The 21,045-nt window shown below is 41.4% G+C and overlaps 2 protein-coding genes across 2 annotated transcripts in view; one reads left to right on the forward strand and one right to left on the reverse strand.

Annotated features, from left to right (window-relative positions):
- IGFBP7 (insulin like growth factor binding protein 7) overlaps positions 1-20,517 on the forward strand; it is a 76,439-nt gene extending 55,922 nt beyond the window's left edge. Inside the window, exons 2-5 of the mRNA XM_025290001.3 lie at positions 8,318-8,427; positions 17,725-17,841; positions 18,769-18,895; positions 20,252-20,517. Coding sequence (XP_025145786.1) covers positions 8,318-8,427; positions 17,725-17,841; positions 18,769-18,895; positions 20,252-20,271 — 374 coding nt within the window. The 3' untranslated portion in view covers positions 20,272-20,517. The remainder of the gene's footprint in view (positions 1-8,317; positions 8,428-17,724; positions 17,842-18,768; positions 18,896-20,251) is intronic.
- The window catches only part of POLR2B (RNA polymerase II subunit B), a 46,115-nt gene continuing 45,502 nt past the window's right edge, over positions 20,433-21,045 (reverse strand). The window contains exon 25 of the mRNA XM_006058366.3: positions 20,433-20,683. Within this exon, the coding sequence (XP_006058428.1) occupies positions 20,594-20,683 (90 nt within the window). The 3' untranslated portion in view covers positions 20,433-20,593. The remainder of the gene's footprint in view (positions 20,684-21,045) is intronic.

A 21,045-nucleotide genomic window follows, 5' to 3' on the forward strand; every position in this document is an offset into this window, starting at 1 on the left:
CTCCTGAACTTCAGGGCCTGCTCAAATGCCAGCTCCTTTCCCAGCCATCCCCTGCCCCAGTCATGTGTCCTCTCCATTCTTTGAAGAAGCAATTTATATCAGCTTTAGTCATAAGAATTTGCTTTGAAATTAAAGCAGTAACTAATACTGGGGCTTCCCTGGTGGCTCAGCTGGTAAAGAATCCGCCTGCAATGCGGGAGACCTGGGTTCAATCTGTGGGTTGGGAAGATCCCCTGAAGGAGGCATGGTGACCCACTCTAGTATTCTTGCCTGGAGAACCCCCAGAGACAGAGGAGGCTGACAGGCTACCATCTGTGAGGTCACAAAGAGTCTGATGCTACTGAGCGACTAAACACAGCACAGCAATGCTTACTGACCTAGCACATGCCAGGTCCTGTGCTAATTGCTGTATCTTGTTTGATCTTTCTGATAATCTAATGACTTGGGTATTATCCCATTTCACAGATGAATAAACTGAGAAATGTCAAATAACTTCTTCAGTGTCACGTAACTCAGAAGTGGTAGAGCAGAATTCCTGATTCCAAAGTCCATGCTGCAAGCTCATCACAGTCTATTGCCTCCCTAGCATTTTGATCTGTCTGTATGTGTTAAACATCTCCCATCTTACCTCAATACATTGTTATCTGAGGAAGAGGAATCATTTCTTATATACTCTTACCCCAGCAGTGTTTGAGAGAGCCCACTCATGATAAGGGCTTCCCCAGTGGTTCAGCAGTAAAGAATCCACCTGCAATGCAGGAGATACAGGAGACATGGGTTCCATCCCTGGGTCGGGTAGACCCCTGGAGAAGGAAATGGATACTTACTCCAGTATTCTTGCTGGGAAATCCCATGGACAGAGGAGCCTGGCAGGCTGCAGTCCATGGGGTTGCAAAGAGTTGGACACGACTGAGCAACTGAACACAAGCATGAGCATCTTCACTCACACTAAAATGTAAACGACCAACTGGAGCATCCATAACCAGATGATTTTGCCTTAAACCAAAACCCTGAAATTACATCTGGGCTGTGCTGCTTGCAATATAGTACTTTGTTCCCCTGCCCTTGCTGCCCTTGCACCCGTGAGACTGTGTGCCTGATTCCCCTACCTAGGGTCAGCTGCTGCATCACCCCACCTCTGAAAGTCCCCAAAATGACTTGCCTTGGCAGATGGCTCTGCCCTTTAATTAGCCATTCAGTTCCTGCTTCCCCTTATTTAATATCAGGAAGTGTCCATGTGTTTCATCCCCTTCCCCCTCTTGGACATAGTGCCTTCCTACTATTCTTTTCCCATTTTGTACTTTTGTTTGGTGCTTTTCCCTTCAGTGTGTTATCGGAATCCAATCTGGGGATTTTGCCAAGTTGTCTGAATATTTTATCTCCATATGTGGTATCTCACTTCGTTTTTAAACCCTCCTTTTTTGGTATGAATGCACATACTCTCTATGAGCTATTTTAGGACCCAGCATCATTAAGAGACAAGATTAGTGTGGTCTGCAAATCTACCATAACTTGGAGAAGTCTTTATACTTCACTCTCTTAGCCACACTAATCAATACTCAGTGAGAGTTATAATGTCAATGATATAACCCTGCATATTGTAGAAGTCCTGTTTTTGATGTGAGGATGACTGATGATCTTTCCCCACAGTAGATCTACCCTTCTCATTGGGACTTGCTTGGCTAACATAGATTTAAATTATTTTGCATCCCTCATCATATGCAAATTCATTGGTGAATGGACAATAGCCAAGAAGGAAGAGGAAGTCAAGTGGAAGATTAAGGAAAATCACAATGAATAATCTTCTGGCTGATAAATAAGAAGTGACTAGAGCACCACTTTGGTTAGGTACCTTGGCAATGTGTACACTGGTGTATTTTCAAGATAATGGCTATCTTCTTAGTTCCATGTAACTAGTCATGTTATGTTCTGAGTTTTCTGCTGCCCTTTTCCCACTATATACAATCGTATCTGTCCCTCCTACCAATGAACAGGAAGTATACCTGATTCCAGAGTTTCTGGCTCAGTTATGATTCTGTAAGGAGATTGGCATCTCTCAGTTAGCCCTGCAGGGGAAAGCATTAGAGAACAACGATGCACTAAGCTGCATGGCACTAATTCTGAGTCCAACAAGATTTCAGAGAATTAAGAGGGAACAGGAGCTGTAAAAAAAACTTCAATAGGGAGATGAAATTTCAGCCTTAGAGCTCCAAATAAAGAATAAGATATAGATAATAGATGAGAGGAAGGAGGACATTCCAAGTAAGCAAGTGCATCAGTATAAGCAAAGGTTCTAGAAGTAGCAATAAGCATGTAATGAGAGAGTGGGCATGAAAGCTAGGAGCAGAGAATGAGTTTTGGTGAGAATAAGAAAGAAGGGTGAATTTGTAGGATAAACATCGGAGAGATAATGGAAGATGTGGTTGAATAGTATATCAACAAAATCAGACAAAAATTGACTATTAGGAAGAATTTGACTTTTGGCCACTTCCCAGGTTCAATGGAGTACATATATTTCTCTCCAAAACATGACCTCTCCTAACATCTTCTGTGCAGCTTTTTCAGATCAATGAATTAGTTATCTTGGTAAGCATGGATACCTTTATAATTAAAGCTCTATTTTTCTTGATCACCGGGAGAATGACTTTGTTATGAGTCATGTACATTGCATTTAGGTAGATGAGGTGGTGCACTAGACTGGTTTGTGAGATACGAGAGCTCCCAGAACCAGGCAGTGGAATCTCAAAACTTCATGGATGTTAAAGATGCCATATGAATGTGCTCTAGGACACATTCATGATGGGTACATTCACTTCCAACCCAAAAGAAAATTCTCAGACCTGCCCCAGTTTCTTCTGTACAAATGGGTTAAGTGGCTTGTCTAAGGTCTCCTAGCTATAAGCGGTAGACAAGCATCCAGGGCCAAGCGTTCTCTCCCCAGAAGAGCTCTGGGGATTTTGTTTGTTATTTTAATGGTAACATGGTGAGGGCATCTCAGGTCATGTCTAGGGAGTGTTTTGTGTTCTGTAAGAGACTAGGAAATTGTTCACATATTTCTCTTATAGTATTCCCATGCTTTTTATAGGACAACAAATTTTAACTCTCTCCTCTCTACTACAGCTTTGTATAAGATTGGCTTAAATGAATTGCTTGTCAAGTTCAAAGTTAATCCTATTTCAGGATCTTTTCCTCATGACATTTGTGTGTGTTGTGGGAACTGCCCTTCTTTAACTCTTCAGAATGAAACTGAAATATTCCGAATTTAAATCTGTCAACAGTTCTTCCTTTTCTGTATCTTTAGTGATTTCTCAGAACATTGCTATTTATAGCAGCAAGTAAGCTGTAGTCTGTCGCTCATTTGTCTAGAACTTAATTAAAAGTCTCTAAGTGGATATTTCCCTGGCAGTCCAGTGGTTAAGACTCCAAGCTTCCAGTGTACAGGCTGTGGGTTCAATCCCTAGCCGGGGAACGAAGATCACACATGTCACATGGCACAGCCAGAAAAAAAAGTGTCTGAGGGAGAGAACACAGACTTAGGTGGACATTCCCTAGGAGGATCTGACTCTTTCCAGGTACTTTTAAGGTGACACTGACTCATTAAATTGAATTTTACTTTTCTTCCAAACTTCGAAATTTCTTCTTCCTTACAGCTTTAAATCTGGGTCTTTCTGTATTTCATTTTCTCTTTCTTCTCCTTCTCCTCTGCCTCCTCCCTTCCTTCCTCCCTTCTTTTTCTTCCTCTTTCCCTTCAAGGAATGATTAAAAGGAAGAGACCACCTAAGCTTACCAGGCAAGAATTATAAAAAATAAGGGAGTAATATAATAAATTTAGAGAGCTGGTAAAGATCAAATGAAATGGAAAAATAACTAATTGAGTTGAGAAAGGTAAGAAAGAAACATGGAGTACCCTGGCTGGAGGCACTCATCTGGAACAGAAAAGTAGGGAGCGTTGGAAGTTAGGAAAGTCTTGGGATGGCTTTTTCCCTACTCCAGCCACCAGGCATCACTGCTACAGCTTGGTTGCTGCCTGGAGTTGTCCACGGTGGGGAAGGGGAGGAGAGACGCAGTGGGCACTTATTCTGTACAGGATGTCTGCTAGACGTATGTTTGAGTGGCTTGAAGTCTTTACTGGAACAAAGACAAAGACAAATAAATAATTGAACCTGAACCTATCCGGGTGTTTGTCCCTATATGTTTAAATAGTCTGTGACTCGTTTTAAATGGAATCCAAACACAGAGCAAGATTTAGATGGCAATTTTGTTACCCTTGGCTTGGCCTTGAGGACTGGTTTTGAGCTTTCTGCCCGAAAATAAGCTCAGAATGAACTAGAAGTTCCTTTATCCTTAAAAACAGAAATAATTGTGGATCTGCTTTGGCCTTCCTGGGGAAAAAAGGCAACATGGAAAGAGTTAGAAGTTATTTGGTAAAGAGTCATTTTGTCAGCTGCACTGATGAGGTAGGACAGAACCTTCAGGAAATGAATTCCATGGTACACATACAATTCGAGGTAATTCAGGCAGTGAAACTGCTTGTCAACGGAATATGTGGGATGGTGGTTCTTTAGAGTGGGAGAGGGGTGCAGTGTTGGATCTGCCACCACATCAGCCCCAAATGTTTTCACCATCCTACACTTCCATACAAATCACGTCCACTTGGTATCTCTGTGGGTCAACATTTGTTCAGGGACGTTTGAAATAGCAAGGGTTTTCATAAATGTTGCGCAGGGAACTGATCCTAATGGTTCCTCCTTTGCCTCTCCACCCCATCAACTCAACAGGAGTCAGTGAGTGATACAGATTTTCATGGTATAGAATTCTTGTAGAATTCTAGGCATGGCCTGGTAGCAGAATTGACAAATTCTGGTCTGAATATTCACTCAGCCCATTCACCTGAGGTTGGATATATATTCAAAGAGTTGGGAGAGAGAGGGGGTGGGAACTCAGCATGATTTGTCTTCATCTGAATGCTCTGGGGATGGCTCTTATGCAAAGTATTTCTGCATAGGGCTTCCCTTGTGGCTCAACTGGTAAAGAATCTGCCAGCAATGCGGTAGACCTGGGTTCGATCCCTGGATTGGGAAGATATGCTGGAGAAGGAAAAGCTACCCTCTCCAATATTCTGGCCTAGAGAATTCTATGGACTATATAGTCCATGGGGTCACAAAGAGTTGGACATAACTGAGCAGCTTTCACTTTAAGATGTTTTTAAAGAATTTTTGCTCCTCCTAAAATGTTCTGCCTCTTGGAATAAGGACAGAATTGAAGGGAGTGGATATAATGGATCTAGCCTCCATTCAGTCTTTAGTTTTAATACAGTTATTTCTAAATCATACCATGGTTGTTGGTACAAGGATAAATGCAGTGGAACTGAGTAGAGAGTCCAGAAATAGACTCACATATATATAAGCAATGGATTTACTTCAAAGGCACCATTTACTGTAGGAAAAATGACAGTCTTTTCAACAAATGATGCCAAAGCAATTGGTTGTCTTTTGGGGAGGGGTGATGAACTTTTACCTCTACTTCCTACCATTAGTTCAGTTCAGTTCAGTCGCTCAGTCGTGTCCGACTCTTTGCGACCCCATGAACCGCAGCACACTAGGCCTCCCTGTCCATCACCAACTCCCGGAGTCCACCCAAACCCATGTCCATCGAGTCGGTGATGCCATCCAACCATCTCATCCTCTGTCGTCCCCTTCTCCTCTTGCCCTCAATCTTTCCCAGCATCAGGGTCTTTTCCAATGAGTCAGCTCTTCACATCAGGTGGCCAAAGTATTGGAGTTTCAGCTTCAACATCAGTCCTTGCAGTGAACACCCAGGACTGATCTCCTTTAGAATGGACTGGTTGGATCTCCTTGCAGTCCAAGGGACTCCCAAGAGTCTTCTCCAACACCACAGTTCAAAAGCATTAACTCTTCGGCACTCAGCTTTCTTCATAGTCCAACTCTCACATCCTGACCACTGGAAAAACCATAGCCTTGACTAGATGGACCTTTGTTGGCAAAGTAATGTCTCTGCTTTTTAATATGCTGTCTAGGTTGGTCATAACTTTCCTTCCAAGGAGTAAGCATCTTTTAATTTCATGGCCGCAGTCATCATCTGCAGTGATTTTGGAGCCCAGAAAAATAAAGTCAGCCACTGTTTCCATTGTTTCCCCATCTATTTGCCATGAAGTGATGTGACTGGATGCCATGATCTTAGTTTTCTGAAAGTTTTCTTAAAGTTGAGCTTTAAGCCAACTTTTTCACTCTCCTCTTTCACTTTCATCAAGAGGCTCTTTAGTTCTTCTTCACTTTCTGCCATAAGGGTGGTGTCATCTGCATATCTGAGATTATTGCTATTTCTCCCAGCAATCTTGACCAGCTTGTGCTTCCTCCAGGGTGACAATATACAGCCTTGACGTACTCCTTTCCCTATTTGGAACCAGTCTGTTGTTCCCTGTCCAGTTCTAACTGTTGCTCCCTGACCTGCATACAGGTTTCTCAAGAGGCAGGTCAGGTGGTCTGGTACACAACAATTAATTCAAGACGGACCAAAACCTAAATATGAAAGGTAAACCTATGGAGCTTGTAGAAGAAAACAGGAGATGTTAATGGGCTTGGTCTGGGCCAAAAACAAAAAATCTAACAGAACACAAAAAGCATCAATCATAAAAGAAATATTTGATACACTGGACTATATTAAAACTAAGGACATCTTAGTTTTAAAATTAGGCTGTTAGAGAATCCATAGCATGTCTTCAAGACATGTGATAGAAAATCAGGCTAGAGTTCTTCCATGTGGGCTCCAGAAACTGCCTTGGCTAAGACCAATGACCCTGCTCCTTGCTCCATCTATAGAGAAGTGGCTGCGAGTTGAAATAAGTGGCTTGTTGCAAGGCTGAGGCACTCGAATCTCACAGGAGTCTTGCATTCCTCATGTGGTTTTGCTACGTGAGAGGCAGCTTTGTTCCAGGTCCCCTCCAATCTCTGAACACTGGAGCATTCTTCTCAGAACACTCCCTTGAGATCCCCTGAGCTTTGAGGTTGTCCCGCCAAGTCTGTGTGGGAAGGACAGAGCCTCACGGGGCCCTCAGGCTTGAGCCAGATCCACTGTGTGGTGTCCAAGTTCTTTGGGTCCCAGGGCCCTAGAGGGAGCCCAAGATGCGGTGAGGGGCCTTGTGTTGGTGAGGACAGCCGAGGAAGCATTGGAAACTGAGCCAGCAGTACACGCAAACGCAGCCCCGCCGTACTCAGCGTGTCCACGTTAGCCACAGAAAAGACTAAGACCCCTGGCCAAGAGACACGCTTCCTTTCAGACCTAGGCTTTAGAGGGAAGGAAGCAAGAAATATATTTAGAGCTTTCAAAACTATGTTTTGCCTATTCTTACAAAGGGAAAAAATAAAACTACCCTGAGGGATTTTTTAAAAATCAGCTTTCAGTACTTGAGACGAGTGGGAAAACTCTTACATGCTGTTGTCATTTCCCTTCTGTTTCAAGAAATTAATTGTGGGCTGGAAATAGCCTGTTGCAAGAGGGGAGACTTCATGCCCTTTGAATGCGGATTATGCCAGAAAACTTTCCAGGCCCCTAGGGAAGGTTGTCCCTTTCCCAGGACTCTGATGCAAGATGTCCCTGCAGTTAGATTCTTTATTCAGCTCCAAGACCCAAAGCAGTGGACAGCTGAAATTCAGAGGGAATAATTAACTCATTCTTTGAAGAAATGGCCTCGAGCTTTGACTTTGGGCCAGGTTTGGTTCTGGAAGTACTGTATTGTCATCCCGGGATTCCAGGCTCTGTCCCTCTAACGTGGACTCTCTCAGGCGCCTGGGGCTGTGCCCTGTGAATTAACAGTGGAGCGCATTTGCAAAAATCTTCTGAGACTTTTTTTTTCTTCCATTATCCAAAGAGTAAAGATTGGCTACTGTCCCCGCCTCTCCAAACAGAAATACTAGTATATAAAAAGGAAAAACATTAAATATTTTGGGAGTTCACTATATTAATTGGAAAGTTGCAGATAAGCAAAACAGCTGGTAAATTAAAACTCATTTAAGCATGAATCACAGGAGAAGACAATTTTGTAAGCAATAAATTTTTCTTCCTAATTGTTTTCTGACTGACAAGATGTATGCATCACCGACGTATAGCTTAAAATCCTGCTGGTGGCTGGGGGAAGCTAGTCTGGTCTTTGAAAGTAACTTCAGACAACCAACGGAGGGGACAGTCTCCCAAACAGAATCAAGTGTTTACTTCTAGTAATACTTGCAGATTTCTAGCGTGCTGATGGATGTTAAAGACTGTTTAAAAACATGGTTTGGCTTTGTGCCCCCTCCCATAGGTCCTTCCATCGTGACACCCCCCAAGGACATCTGGAATGTCACTGGTGCCCAGGTGTATTTGAGCTGCGAGGTCATCGGAATCCCCACCCCTGTCCTCATCTGGAACAAGGTCAGTGGCAGAGACTTCAGGAAGACACCCTAGACTGACCAATGAGTAGTTACACTGCCTAGGAGAGTAATGGCCTAAAATCTTCAGCCAGTTAAGGCTTTCCCACAGTCTTCCGGACACCAGTCCTGTGTCTTATCAAATGACTTCTCTGACCTCTGGAATAGTCCCTGTTGTGCTCTTGTTAGCAGTCCCCAAGCACCAAGCCTCAGGGGCTGGAGGAACTGTGATGCTGGGCACACATCCCCGCCTCTGAGTGCACGTGTGTTTAGCTCAGTATAACACAGTGGTTAAGATTGTGAGTTCCTCAGGCGGGCTGGCTGGGTTCTGAGTCAGGGTTTCTCGGCATCAGCAGTACTGGCATTTTGAGCTAGATGGTTCTTCGTTGCGGGGGCTGCCCTGTGCACTCTAAGTAGTTTTGCAGTGTCCCTGGCTTCTACCCACTAGATGCCAGGAGCATGTGTGCATTCTCGCATGTGTGCACACACGCGCACACACACACACACTCCACTGTGACAGTTAAAAATGCCTCCAGACATTATCAAATATTCCCTGGGGAGGAGGTCACCCTAGACCTCAATTTTTCCACTGTGTGATGAACGTAGCTTGGAATTCTTGTAAAGATTACATAGGAAGTCACCCAGCTAAATCACTGGCGCTCAGGGGCGATGTTAGCTACTCTTCCTGAAAATGTTTCCCTTTGAAGAGCATTATCTTGTATATGAGTGTTACCTTCGCATATGAAAGACAACAAATTTCTCGCACGCCTGTAGAAGGGAAAAGATTGGCTAAATCAGTTGATACTGTAACACTTCACAGTCATAATGTACATTACTTTACATTAGTGCTCTTATACTTTTTGACTTGTTTAAACCTCACAGCAGTCTGTGGAGTATATATCATCCAGCTCATGCTAACAAAAGGGAAACCTTATTTCAGTCGAGAGGCATAGCCAGAAGCCCCTTTGCAGCTGGTTTGCTTCTCCAGCAAGCTTTGAGATGGATGACGTCTGTCCTGATTATTTGATCTGCTTGGTGTCTGAACGGAGGAGCAACTTCTGGAACTCCAGGAGTGATTGTGGCTCCCATAGTCAGAACACTTTCTGTTGCAAGTTGTAGAAACTCGCTTCACACTAGTTTAGGGAACAACAACAAAAACTGGGGTGGGGGAAAGGGATGATTCTAGCCTCAAGGGCATCTGAGTCCAAGTGCCCAGTGGGGTCAGAACTCCAATCTTGGCTCTTTGTTCTCAGTGTAGGGGATCTCATTTTCTCCTTGTGCTTCAGAAAGATTCCTCCGTGCTGTAGGCGACAATTGTCGCAGGCAACTCCAAAGACCTCAGAGGAAAGAGGGTATCCCTGTGCTACTTTGTAAAATTCCCACTGAAGGACTCTGACCCAGGTTGGGTCACCTGCTAACCGCTGGCTCCCCCGTGTGGCCAGATGGGTGTGGCACCCTCATGGAGCCTTGTTGGAGCAGAACAAGGGTGACTCCAGAACCTGCCTGGGGTAGGGGTAGGCAGAGGTGTCAGAAGCTGTACTACAGCTGCCCTTTACAGCTGAAATTTCTCTAAATGGAGGGATGAAATTTTACCTCAGCAAACTACTTTTTTAAAGGGAAGGCAGGAGCAGTGAAGAGCATAAACTCAGCTGATGGATGTATTCCTCTTGGCCCTCAGTGAAAGCTGCTGGTGCTCCTTCATTGCTTATTCGGAGGTTTCTGGTTTGTTCCAGGGGGTGAAGAGGTAAGGAACAACTTTTTCAAAGAATTCCCATAAAAAGCTCTGTGCAGCTCTCTAAGGATCACACAATGAGAAGCCAGGGTGACCCAGGTATCACGAAAGATCTTGACAAGACCCAACATCATGACAGATCTTGGCGGAGAGGAGTTCAGTCCTTTGACTACCCGTCCTTGCAGCTAACATACCCACACACAGGGAGCAAATTAGCCTCAGGAATCTTTTCCTTTAAACTTTGAGATCCTCTGGGATTGATCCCTTGGATCCCTTGAGGGCTTGTCAACTGGAGGAGTTCTGGGGGAGGGTGGGAATGGATGGAGTGGGAGCGAGGAGAAAGAAACAGAAAAAAAACTTTTTTCTATAGACCTTCCAAAACAAACAAAAACCCGACTACTAGGTTCTGCTGATTTTCTTCTATCTTCATAATGTAATTTGCACATGCATGACCTAAAGCAGTGTTGTTCAAACTATAGACCATGACCCATCAGTGAGTCTTGAATTTAATGTAGAGATCACAACCAGTCTTTTCTTAGAGACTAAAAAGTAGAACAGAAAATACCTTAGGTAAAGGCACATTTAGTAAAGGTATTTCTTATTTATTTATGTGTGGTTACAGTCTTTGTTGCTGCACGCAGGCTTTCTCTAGTTGCAGTGAGTCAGGGGTTACTCTTCGTTGAGATGCAGAGGCTTCTTGGGGTAGCTTCTCTTGTTGGGGAGCACAGGTTCTAGGCACACAGGCTCCAGTAGTTGCAGCAGGCAGGCTCAGCACTTGTTGCACATGGATTGTACTTGCTCTGAGGCATATGGGATCTTCCTGGATGAGGGATCCAACCCATGTCCCCTGCATCGGCAGGTGGATTCTTATCCACTGTACCACCAGGGAAGTAAAGGTATTTCATAAAACTTTTCTTCTGTGTATTCCAGATAGCAATGCAAAACGTGTTTCTTACTATGGGCCATGTGAGAGCACTTTGAAAGTCACTGGCCTAAAGAATTAAACAGGCTGTTTTTTTTCTCCTCCACTCCCCTTGTAACCAGCCTGTTAAGAAATACAGATTTATATTTAAGATCACCTGTCAAATCCAATTTAAGCATGGCACTGCTTTTGGGACATAAATGAATCTTAGAATCCTCCGTTGTTAAACTGAGGTTCCAAGAAGGTAGCATGTCTTTCTTGCTCAAAGATTCTTAGCAGCAGCAGAACTGACAGGATGACTCTTCTCTCTGAGACCCTTCTGGCTACAGTGGCAGTTCTGTGGCAGGCCCAGCCTGGTGAGTGGCCTGTGCTCTTCTGACCAGTACCTATTGTGTGACCTCAACAAGTCCCATATATATACTACTGTGTATAAAATGGGCTTCCCTGGTGGCTCGGACCGTGAAGAATCCGCCTGCAGTGCAGAAGACCTGGGTTCAATCCCTGGGTTGGGAAGATCCCCTGGAGGAGGGCATGGCAACCCACTCCAGTATTCTTGCCTGGAGAATCCCCATGGACAGAGGAGCCTGGCAGGCTACAGTCCATGGGGTTGCAAAGAGTTGGACACAGATGAGTGACTAAGCACAGCACAGTATGTATGAAATAGATAACTAACGATACCCCACTGTGTAACACAGGGAATTCTTCTCAGTGCTCTCTGGTGACCTAAATGGGAAGGCGATATTAAAAAGAGGGAATATATGTATACATGTAGCTAATTCACTTTGCTGTACAGTGAAAAATAGCAACATTGTAAAGCAAATATTGTTCAGTCGCTAAGTTGTGTTCGACTCTGCAACCCCATGGACTACCGCACGCCAGGCTTCCCTGTCCTCCACTGTCTCCTGGAGTTTGCTCTATAGTGAGCAGCTATACTCCAATAAAAACTTTTTTATTTAAAAAAAAAAAAAGCCCCAGCCTACAAAGATTACAAGAGCCATATTTTGAAATGGGGAAATGAACTGAAAAAGCTGTATTTACCTTAACTCTGGTAAGTCAGAGGGATGCTTACAGGGAAGGTGAGAGACCAGAATTCTTTCCAAACATTTAGATGTTTCCAAGATTAAGAGGCTTTCTATTCCATTCTTTTCCTGCCTGAACATTTTTTCAGATTAGGGCTCATGACCTCTAAGAATATTCTTTTTTCAGTTAAAAAAAAAAAAGAGTGATTGTTAAAGGAGAAACGATCCAAAGATGTTCATAATGTCCTCCACCTCCTTCCACTCCTTGAAATAACCAATATGAACTTTGTATCTTTCTATACTCCTATTCATGCCCGTATGTATACAAACACATATTCCCAGAGTATGGGTTGAAATGAGAATAAAGTTTGCAATTACTCTGAAATTGTTTTTTTCAAGAAGTATTTCATGGGCATCCCTCCAGGCCTGCTTCTCAAGGACTATATAATATTCCAACTATGGGTGTTCCATAATTATTAAACACAATTTCTGTGTTTCCAACTTTTCATCACCTTAAATAAGTATCACCTTAAATATTTGAGTATACGTATCCTACATGCAACTGACTTTTTTCCCTATAGGATAGATTCCCCCAAAGATACATGATTAGGTCAAAAGATTTTAGTCTTAATTGACATTGTCAGAATATTTTCTTTTAAAAAAATGTTACCACCTGATTTTAATAATTATGAAAATGTTAAACCAGTTGGAGGCACTATACCTTTTGAGAGAACCCCTTAGTACCCTCAATACAATAAAAATTTCTTATCTGCAATGTCTTATGCATTCTGCTAGTCTCATTGGTTCCTGTCTTCAAGGAATTCTGTCTGGTTTCTTTTCAATTGAAGTATAGTTGATTTACAATGTTGTGTTAATTTCTGCTATACAGCAAAGTGATTCAGTTATAGATATATATTCTTTTTTTTTACATTCTTTTCCATTACGGTTATCATAGGGTACTGAATATTATCTATGCTATACAGTAGGACCTTGCTGTTTATCCATTCAGTATGCATTACTAGCTTACATCTGCTCATCCCAACTTCCCACTCCATACCTCCACAAACCCCTTCCCCTCTTTACAACCGCCAAGTCTGTTCTCTATGTCTGTCAGCCTATTTCTGTTTTGTATTAATAGATAGGTTCATTTGTGCCATATTGGATTCCACATATGAATGATACCATATGATGTTTCTCTTTCTGATTTACTTCACTTGGTATGATAATCTCTAGATCCATCCATGTTACTGCAGATGGCATTATTTTGTTCTTTTTATGGCTGAGTAGTATTCCACTGTATACAAGTCCACATCTTTATCCATTCATCTGTCAATGGATATTTAGTTGTTTCCATCTCTTGGATATTGTGAATAATGCTGTGAACATAGGGGTGCATGTATCTTTTTGGATTATAGTTTTGTTTGGATATATATCCAGGAGTGGGATTGCTGAATCATAAATTAAAATTCTAGTTTTCTGAGGAAACTGCATACTGTTTTCCATAGTGGCTGCACCAGCTAACATTCTCACCAGCAGTGTAGGAGGGTTCCCTTTTCTCCACATCCTCTCCAGCATTTGTTATTTGTAGAGTTTTTAATGATGGCCACTCTGACTGGTGTGAGGTGATACCTACCATTGTAGTTTTGATTTGCATTTCTCTAATAATTAGTAATGTTGAGTATCTTTTCATGTGCCTATTACCATTTGTATTTCTTTGGAGAAATGTCTATTTAGGTCTTACCACTTTTCAATTGAATTGGGGGTTTTTTTGTTGTTGTTAAGTTGTACAAGCTGTTTGTATATATTTTAGTGTATGGGGAAAGGGTATATTCTAAATTCATTGATTTACGTGAGGCTGTCCAACTTTCCCAGTACCACTTGTTGAGGAGACTGTTTTTCACATTGTGTATTTTTGCCTCCTTTGTCAAATAGTAACTAACCACAGGCGTGTGGGTTTATTTCTGTGCTGTTCCATTGATCCATGTCTGTTTTTGTGTCAATATCATGCTCTTGCCTGGAAAATCCCATGAATGGAGGAGCCTGGTAGGCTGCAGTCCATGGGGTCGCGAAGAGTCAGAAACAACTGAGCAACTTCACTTTCACTTTTCACTTTCATGCACTGGAGAAGGAAATGGCAACCCACTCGTGTTCTTGCCTGGAGAATCCCAGGGACGGGGGAGCCTGGGAAGCTGCCATCTGTGGGGTCACACAGAGTCGGACACGACTGAAGCGACTTAGCAGCAGCAGCAGCATGCTGTTTTGATTACTGTAGCTTTGTAGTGTTGTCTGAAGCTTTGGAGGGTTATGCCTCCTGCTTTTTTCTTCAAGACTGCTTTGACAATTCTGGGTCATAATATGGTTCCATATAAATTTGAGGATTACTTGTTCCAGTTCTGTAAAAAATAGGTAATTTTTCTGTGTCATGGGTAATTTGATAGGGATTGCATTCAATCTGTAGATTGCTTTGGGTAGTATGGCCATTTTAACATTAAATTCTCCAGTCCAAGAACATGAGTGAGTGAGTGAGTGAGTGAGTGAGTGAGTGAAAGTTGTTCAGTTGTGTCCGACTCTTTTCCACCTCATGGACTATATAGCCTACCAGGCTCCTCTGTCCATGGAGTTCTCCAGGCCAGAATACTGGAGTGGGTAACCATTCCCTTCTCCAGGGGATCTTTCCATGTCCTGGAATCATCTTCAGTCTTCTTTATTGTTTTACAGTTTTCAGAATATGTCTTTCACATCCTTGCCCAGGTTAATTTCTAAGTGTTTTATTTTGGGGGATGCAATTTTGAAAGGTTTTTTTTTTTTTTTTTTGCATTCTTTCAGTATTCCATTGTTAATGTCAAGAAATGTAACTGATTTCTGTATGTTATTCTTGTATCCTGCTGAATTCATTTATCAGTGCTAGTAGTTTTCTGGAATTGTTAGGGTTTCCTATATACAGAATCATGCCATCTGAATATAATGACAATTTTACCTCTTCCACTTGGACTATCTTTTCTTTTTCTTGTCTGATTGCTGTGGTGTCAGATTACTTTCTAAATTCATTGTAGCAGTTCACCCTCCCCCTCCGCAATGTATGGGTATCATTTCCCTGCATACTCACCAGCACTGAGTATTACCCCCTTTTAGTTTTTGTTAATGAGTAGAAGTATCATTTCACTATTGCTTTTATTTCCTTGACTACATTGAAAATATTTTCATATTTAGATTTTCTTTTTATATGAATTATCTGTTTGTAGCCTTTAACTCTTTTTTCCATGGGGTCGATTCTTATTATCATTTTGTGGTTTTTTTGCACATTCGGGATAATGACCCTTTGTCATGTATTACAGATTCTTTTCCTAGACAACCATTTTGTCTTTTGTTTACAGTAGCTGTGGAGCTGAAAATTATGATAGTTATAGATTCTATTTCATCATAAAGTTCTGAAACTTCACTAGAAAGGCACAGCAAATATGTTCTAAGCTGCATAAAAGATCCCTGAAAGTCAGTGAATGCTTGAACATCAACCTGTAGGAATCAGACTAATGCATCATTCTGCAGTCACTGGCACTTTTTTCTTAGTTATTGCTTGTTGCAGCTAAAATACAACTGCAGAGGGCTGAGATGACTTCCTGGGTCTCCCTCTCCTCTGGTTCTCCTCCTAGCTGAGTCTGTGGTGAGCAGTGACTTCTAGGCAGTTTTTTCTGCTGTACAAACCTCCAGTCCATGCACATATGTAGAACTTTTGTCAGCCCAGCCTGCATCTTTTTCTAAAACTGAAAATGTATTTATCAACAAGTTCCCCTTACATAAGTAATGCGGTAAAGGAGTTTGCTGTATAAAAATTTTCCATGTAAAAATTCTCTGTACTTCTTTATGTTTTCTACATGGTATAAAACATTTACAATGTTAATAAATGAGTTTTGTTGAATATAGGTATTCATTTTCCAATCAAGTACTTAAAAGTTTCTTGGTACAGAGTGAGTCATTAATTGGCAGAGAATGCTATTTACTGAGAGCTACATGAGCTGGGGAGAAACAGCTCAGTTGCCAAGACTCACTATTTGATGCAGTAGTATTTTTCTGCTTTGGTCACATACAAAATCCTTGAAGAATTCTGAATATCAAGACCAGAGGCGTATTACTTTAACCGCTGAATCAAATTAATACTTAAAACCATTATTTAAAACCATTTTTAAGTAACTGCTTCAAAATCTGCACTAGTATAAACCATTTATGCCAGCTACTTGGGGAAGGGAAGGGGAAAAGAGGCCTATTGAATTTATCTGCCTTTATAAAATTCATTTGAGAAAAATACTGAGATACCTAATTTTCTCTAATAGTGGCAAAATGGGGACTCTCGGGGAAAAAAGCAAACAGGTGAAAACCAGCCACTCCAGATCAGTAACGCCTAGGGTTTGTTTTTTTTAATAGAGTAGGAGTTAGCCTAGATTCCACATGGTTTGCAGAGTGCCAATCCCAGTGTCATGAAGCAGAAAAAATAAAAGGGTGGTTCTGATGCTGAGACAACAGCTTAGTAGCTGTGTGGTGGCAGTGGGCTCACAAGTAAGAGAAGCAACTCTGATGTAAAGTGTCCAAAAAAGTTAGATACTATGGTCTAACTCAAGATTTGCTTAATTATAAGAGGAAAGCAAAACTACCTATTTGAGAATGTAAATCCATCTTTCTAATTACAAAGGTTAATAGCATTAAACATCAACCTAACTCTTAAAGATGGCCTGGGATGGAAATAAACATTGCCTCATGTATTCTTTGATATATATTTTTAAACCTATCATTATCACAAGCCTTAAAATATTTATACTGTGTCTCAACAATTCTGCTTCTAGAAATTTATGCTAAATGCATATATATGGAGAGGTTATGGGCAAATTTTATTGTTTTGTGAATCTTTATATAATATTTTCCAAAGTTTATATAATGAACACGTATTAATAGTTTGTCTTTTTAAATGAGAGGAGGAAAGTAGAAGTATTCACTAGTGGCCTCAAGCCAAGGAAACTGAGTTTTTTCTTCATCTTTCTGAATCTCATCACGACATGCACAGGGATACACACCAAGTTGTGTTGTAAGAGAACAATGACAGCTTGTACTGGACAGGCATTTTTGCTCTCAGGCCTTTTAGTAAATCATTTGATGAACAAACCCTTAGCCCTCTGAACAAAGTGATGGTATTGGCTTTGGACTCGTTATTTTCTATTGATGAAGCTGTTAGAGGAAGAGCTCCAGGAGTTGGGCTCTTACACGAGGTCCCAAGTATCAAACCTAAGGCGCTAACAGTTTGTCAAAATGGCATAGGGCAAACAAGGCCCAACACTGACAAGCAGGATTTACAAGGGTGTGAGTGAATGATGGTAGCCAGTGGCAGGGAAGTATGAGTTTATATTCCCCAAGCATGCAAAAAAATACATTAATTTTAAATATACAAGCTTAGAGGAAGGAATAAAAGAGAATGTATATTCTACATATTTAGGAGAGAGTAACATGGAAACTGCTAGGCTTAATCCAGCTGGAAATTCTCATGTATACCCTGTGCAATTCTAGAAATACTGACCACTTCCAAGTTGATGATTCAGTGCAGAGAACTCAGACTATTCCCCTGCCTCCCCGCTTTTTTTGCAGGTAAAAAGGGGTCACTATGGAGTTCAAAGAACAGAACTCTTGCCTGGCGACCGAGACAACCTGGCCATTCAGACCCGGGGTGGTCCAGAAAAGCATGAAGTTACTGGCTGGGTGCTGGTGAGTACCAAGAGCTGACAAATATTTCACTCTTAGAATTAAGACACAGCAAACCTGGTGAAGGTGCCTAATGTACTGCCAGGCTCAAAGTATTTGCCTGCTCTTCTACATCTCTTCATTGGAGAAGGCAATAGCACCCCACTCCAGTACTCTTGCCTGGAAAACCCCATGGACAGAGGAGCCTGGTGGGCTGCAGTCCATGGGGTCGCTAAGAGTCCGACACGACTGAGTGACTTCACTTTCATGCATTGGAGAAGGAAATGGCAACCCACTCCAGTGTTTTTGCCTGGAGAATCCCAGGGACAAGGGAGCCTGGTGGGCTGCCGTCTATGGGGTCACACAGAGTCAGACACCACTGAAGTGACTTAGCAGCCACATCTCTTTAGAACAGTCTTACCACAGAGCGGCTGTTTCTCTTTCAGAGGAAACGTAAAAACAAAACAAAACAAAACAGCTGGAATTTATTAGGATATTTTGGAAACAACCAAATAAATGAGAACCAATTTTTGCCCCCTAGGTGTTCAAAGCAAAAGGGAACTAAATGACCCAAGCATTATTTTTATCAGTTATTACTTTATTTTACTTGACCTTTGATAACCATGTACATGCAAGGCTAGTGTCCCTAGTTCTTAGATCACATACCCTACACCAAGGTCTCCCTCAAACAAGGATATGTGCACCTGGCCTGTTTTTAACCTATGCAGTGATCTAAAGTTGTCCATGGCTTTTTCTCAGAGTAGGAATCCTCCTGGCAGAGCATTTGATAGCTACATAATTACTCCTAGCACAGGACTAGTACTATTTCTAGCAGTATCTTTGCCATGAACCCTCTTGGTCATGTTAGGAAACTTATGAAATGACTTAATTGAGGCCACTGGAAAAAGATGACCACCACAGAGAAACTGAAGATCTTTTTTTCTTTCACAGGTATCTCCTCTTAGTAAGGAAGATGCCGGAGAATATGAGTGCCATGCATCCAATTCCCAAGGACAGGCTTCAGCATCAGCAAAAATTACAGTGGTTGATGCCTTACATGAAATACCAGTGAAAAAAGGTAGGTAATAAATCTCATAAGCATTTAAAAATGACTAGTGCTTTTGTTTGGGCTTCCCTATGGCTCAGGCAGTAAAAAATCTGCCTGCAATGTGGGAGACCTGGTTTTGATCCCTGGGTTGGGAAGATCCCCTGGAGAAGGGAATGGCAACCCATTCCAGTATTCTTGCCTGGAGAATCTCATGGACAGAGGAGCCTGGTGGGCTACAGTCCATGCGGTCGCAAAACAGTCAGATACATCTGAGCGGCTAACATTTGTTTACTTAGTGCTTCTGTTTAATAAAGCACAGAACCAAGTATAAAAGTATCAGACAGCTCTTAATGAAATTCTGTTGATGTTAGGAATCCACAAGGGAACGGCATTAAGTATATAATCAAAATTTAGAGTGCATGGCTCCAAAAGAACATTCAGTGGTTGATGGAATGCTATTACTATGACTTAGATGCTTTCACTTTATCTTACATGTAAGAATCAAAACTCAAACCTGATTAGAATGGTTTATATTTCCCATAACTTTCTATCTATCTTCACTGCATTTTCCTTGATGTTGTGACTATTATATTAAATTCCCATTTAAAAGGAAATGATTTATAGACAATTCTGGTCCATCACTTTGAGCTTTTAATTGTAAGAAAAAACCTGAAAGAGTATATTGGCAGGTATTCAATTCTGTTCTGCCTCCATCCACTTCACTGTCAAAATCTTCCTCTTAAGCACCCATCCTGGCGGTATGAGAGTCATGCTACTTTCCATTTATATAGTTCTGTTAGACTGATGTCTGAACTGGTTTTTTCTTAAGCTAAAAATAAAAACAAAATTTATTGTGAGCATTTGTAAAAACCATTCTATTGTGTGGACCACTCAGCTGTGGTATGAAAGGAAGAAATATGAAGTAAAGATGTGTTTGGTCAGATTCTTTTCAGCCAAGATGTGTAAAGCCAAGTGATGGAACAAACAGCAGTAGCTCAGAGGCATGTGTTTGAGCCTCAGCTCTGCCACTGATTATTCCACTTTCAATTCTGAATAAGAACTGGAAGACAAAGGAAAGTTCCTTAGTCTCTCTCTAGCTTATCTTGCTCATCTATGAAATGTGCTTCTCCCAGTTCTATAATAAGGTGCCTCTCTTACAGATGGACCAATACAAAAAAATCACCTTCCACATCTAAAAATCATATACAGGTAGTTGAAATTCAAAGAGCACTCCCACCGCCCACCATATCAATTTATCCTCACACATTCTTTATCCCCACATTTTAACATCATTTATTTGGAAACACTACACTACCTCAAAATTAGAAAATAAAACCATATCCATATGTGTAACTAGTTTTTATCTTTTTTTTTTTTTTTAAACAGGTGAAGGTGCTGAGCTGTAAACCTGCAGAATGTATTAGTCTGCATAGCTAAAAGTAGTCATGGGTAACTACAGCCTCCTGTTCCTGCCTAGTAACCCGTTTCTTTTCATCCAGTCCACTAACACTTTAGCTATATTCACTGATTTTACACAGTGAAATACGAAATTAAGATAACACACCAAGACTATCTACAAAAATTTATTGTCTATTTACAGAAGAAAAGCATGCATATCATTAAACAAAACAAATAAAATGTGTTTTCTCACAGCGCAGTACATTTTTGTTTAAAAAAAATTTTTTAAGCTGTATCACAGAAACAAGACACAAAGATTTTTTAAAAGAGCTAAACACTCATCATTCGAGGTGCAATACTCATGGACATGAGTTCCTGAAACAACAGTTTGCACGCATAAGGCATTCGAACCAAAGAGATCTGCGGAAGGAGAAAAAAGAGGTAATTAGCAAAGCTGTATTGAAGCAACCCCACTTCCGTACCCCAGGAAAAGTCACAGACTTGGCACTAGAGGCGATGAACAAATGAGTGGGCTAACACTCATCCTATCACCTTGGCCTATGGTGGCTCTTTCTCCTAATAGGCTTTGGTAGTTTACCCTTTCTGTGAGACTTAATTTATATTCACCCTTCTCCATGAAAAGTTTTTAAAAAAAAAAAAAAAAAAAAAACTCATTGTTTAAAATTCCTTGTACAAGACCTTATTATTTCCAAAAGATGGACAGCTTACAGAAATTACCACGCTAAAACTTATATTAGTTTTTAGAAAAACAGAATTGATAT

The sequence above is a fragment of the Bubalus bubalis genome, chromosome 7, assembly GCF_019923935.1.
Source record: "Bubalus bubalis isolate 160015118507 breed Murrah chromosome 7, NDDB_SH_1, whole genome shotgun sequence".
Taxonomy (NCBI): domain Eukaryota; kingdom Metazoa; phylum Chordata; class Mammalia; order Artiodactyla; family Bovidae; genus Bubalus; species Bubalus bubalis.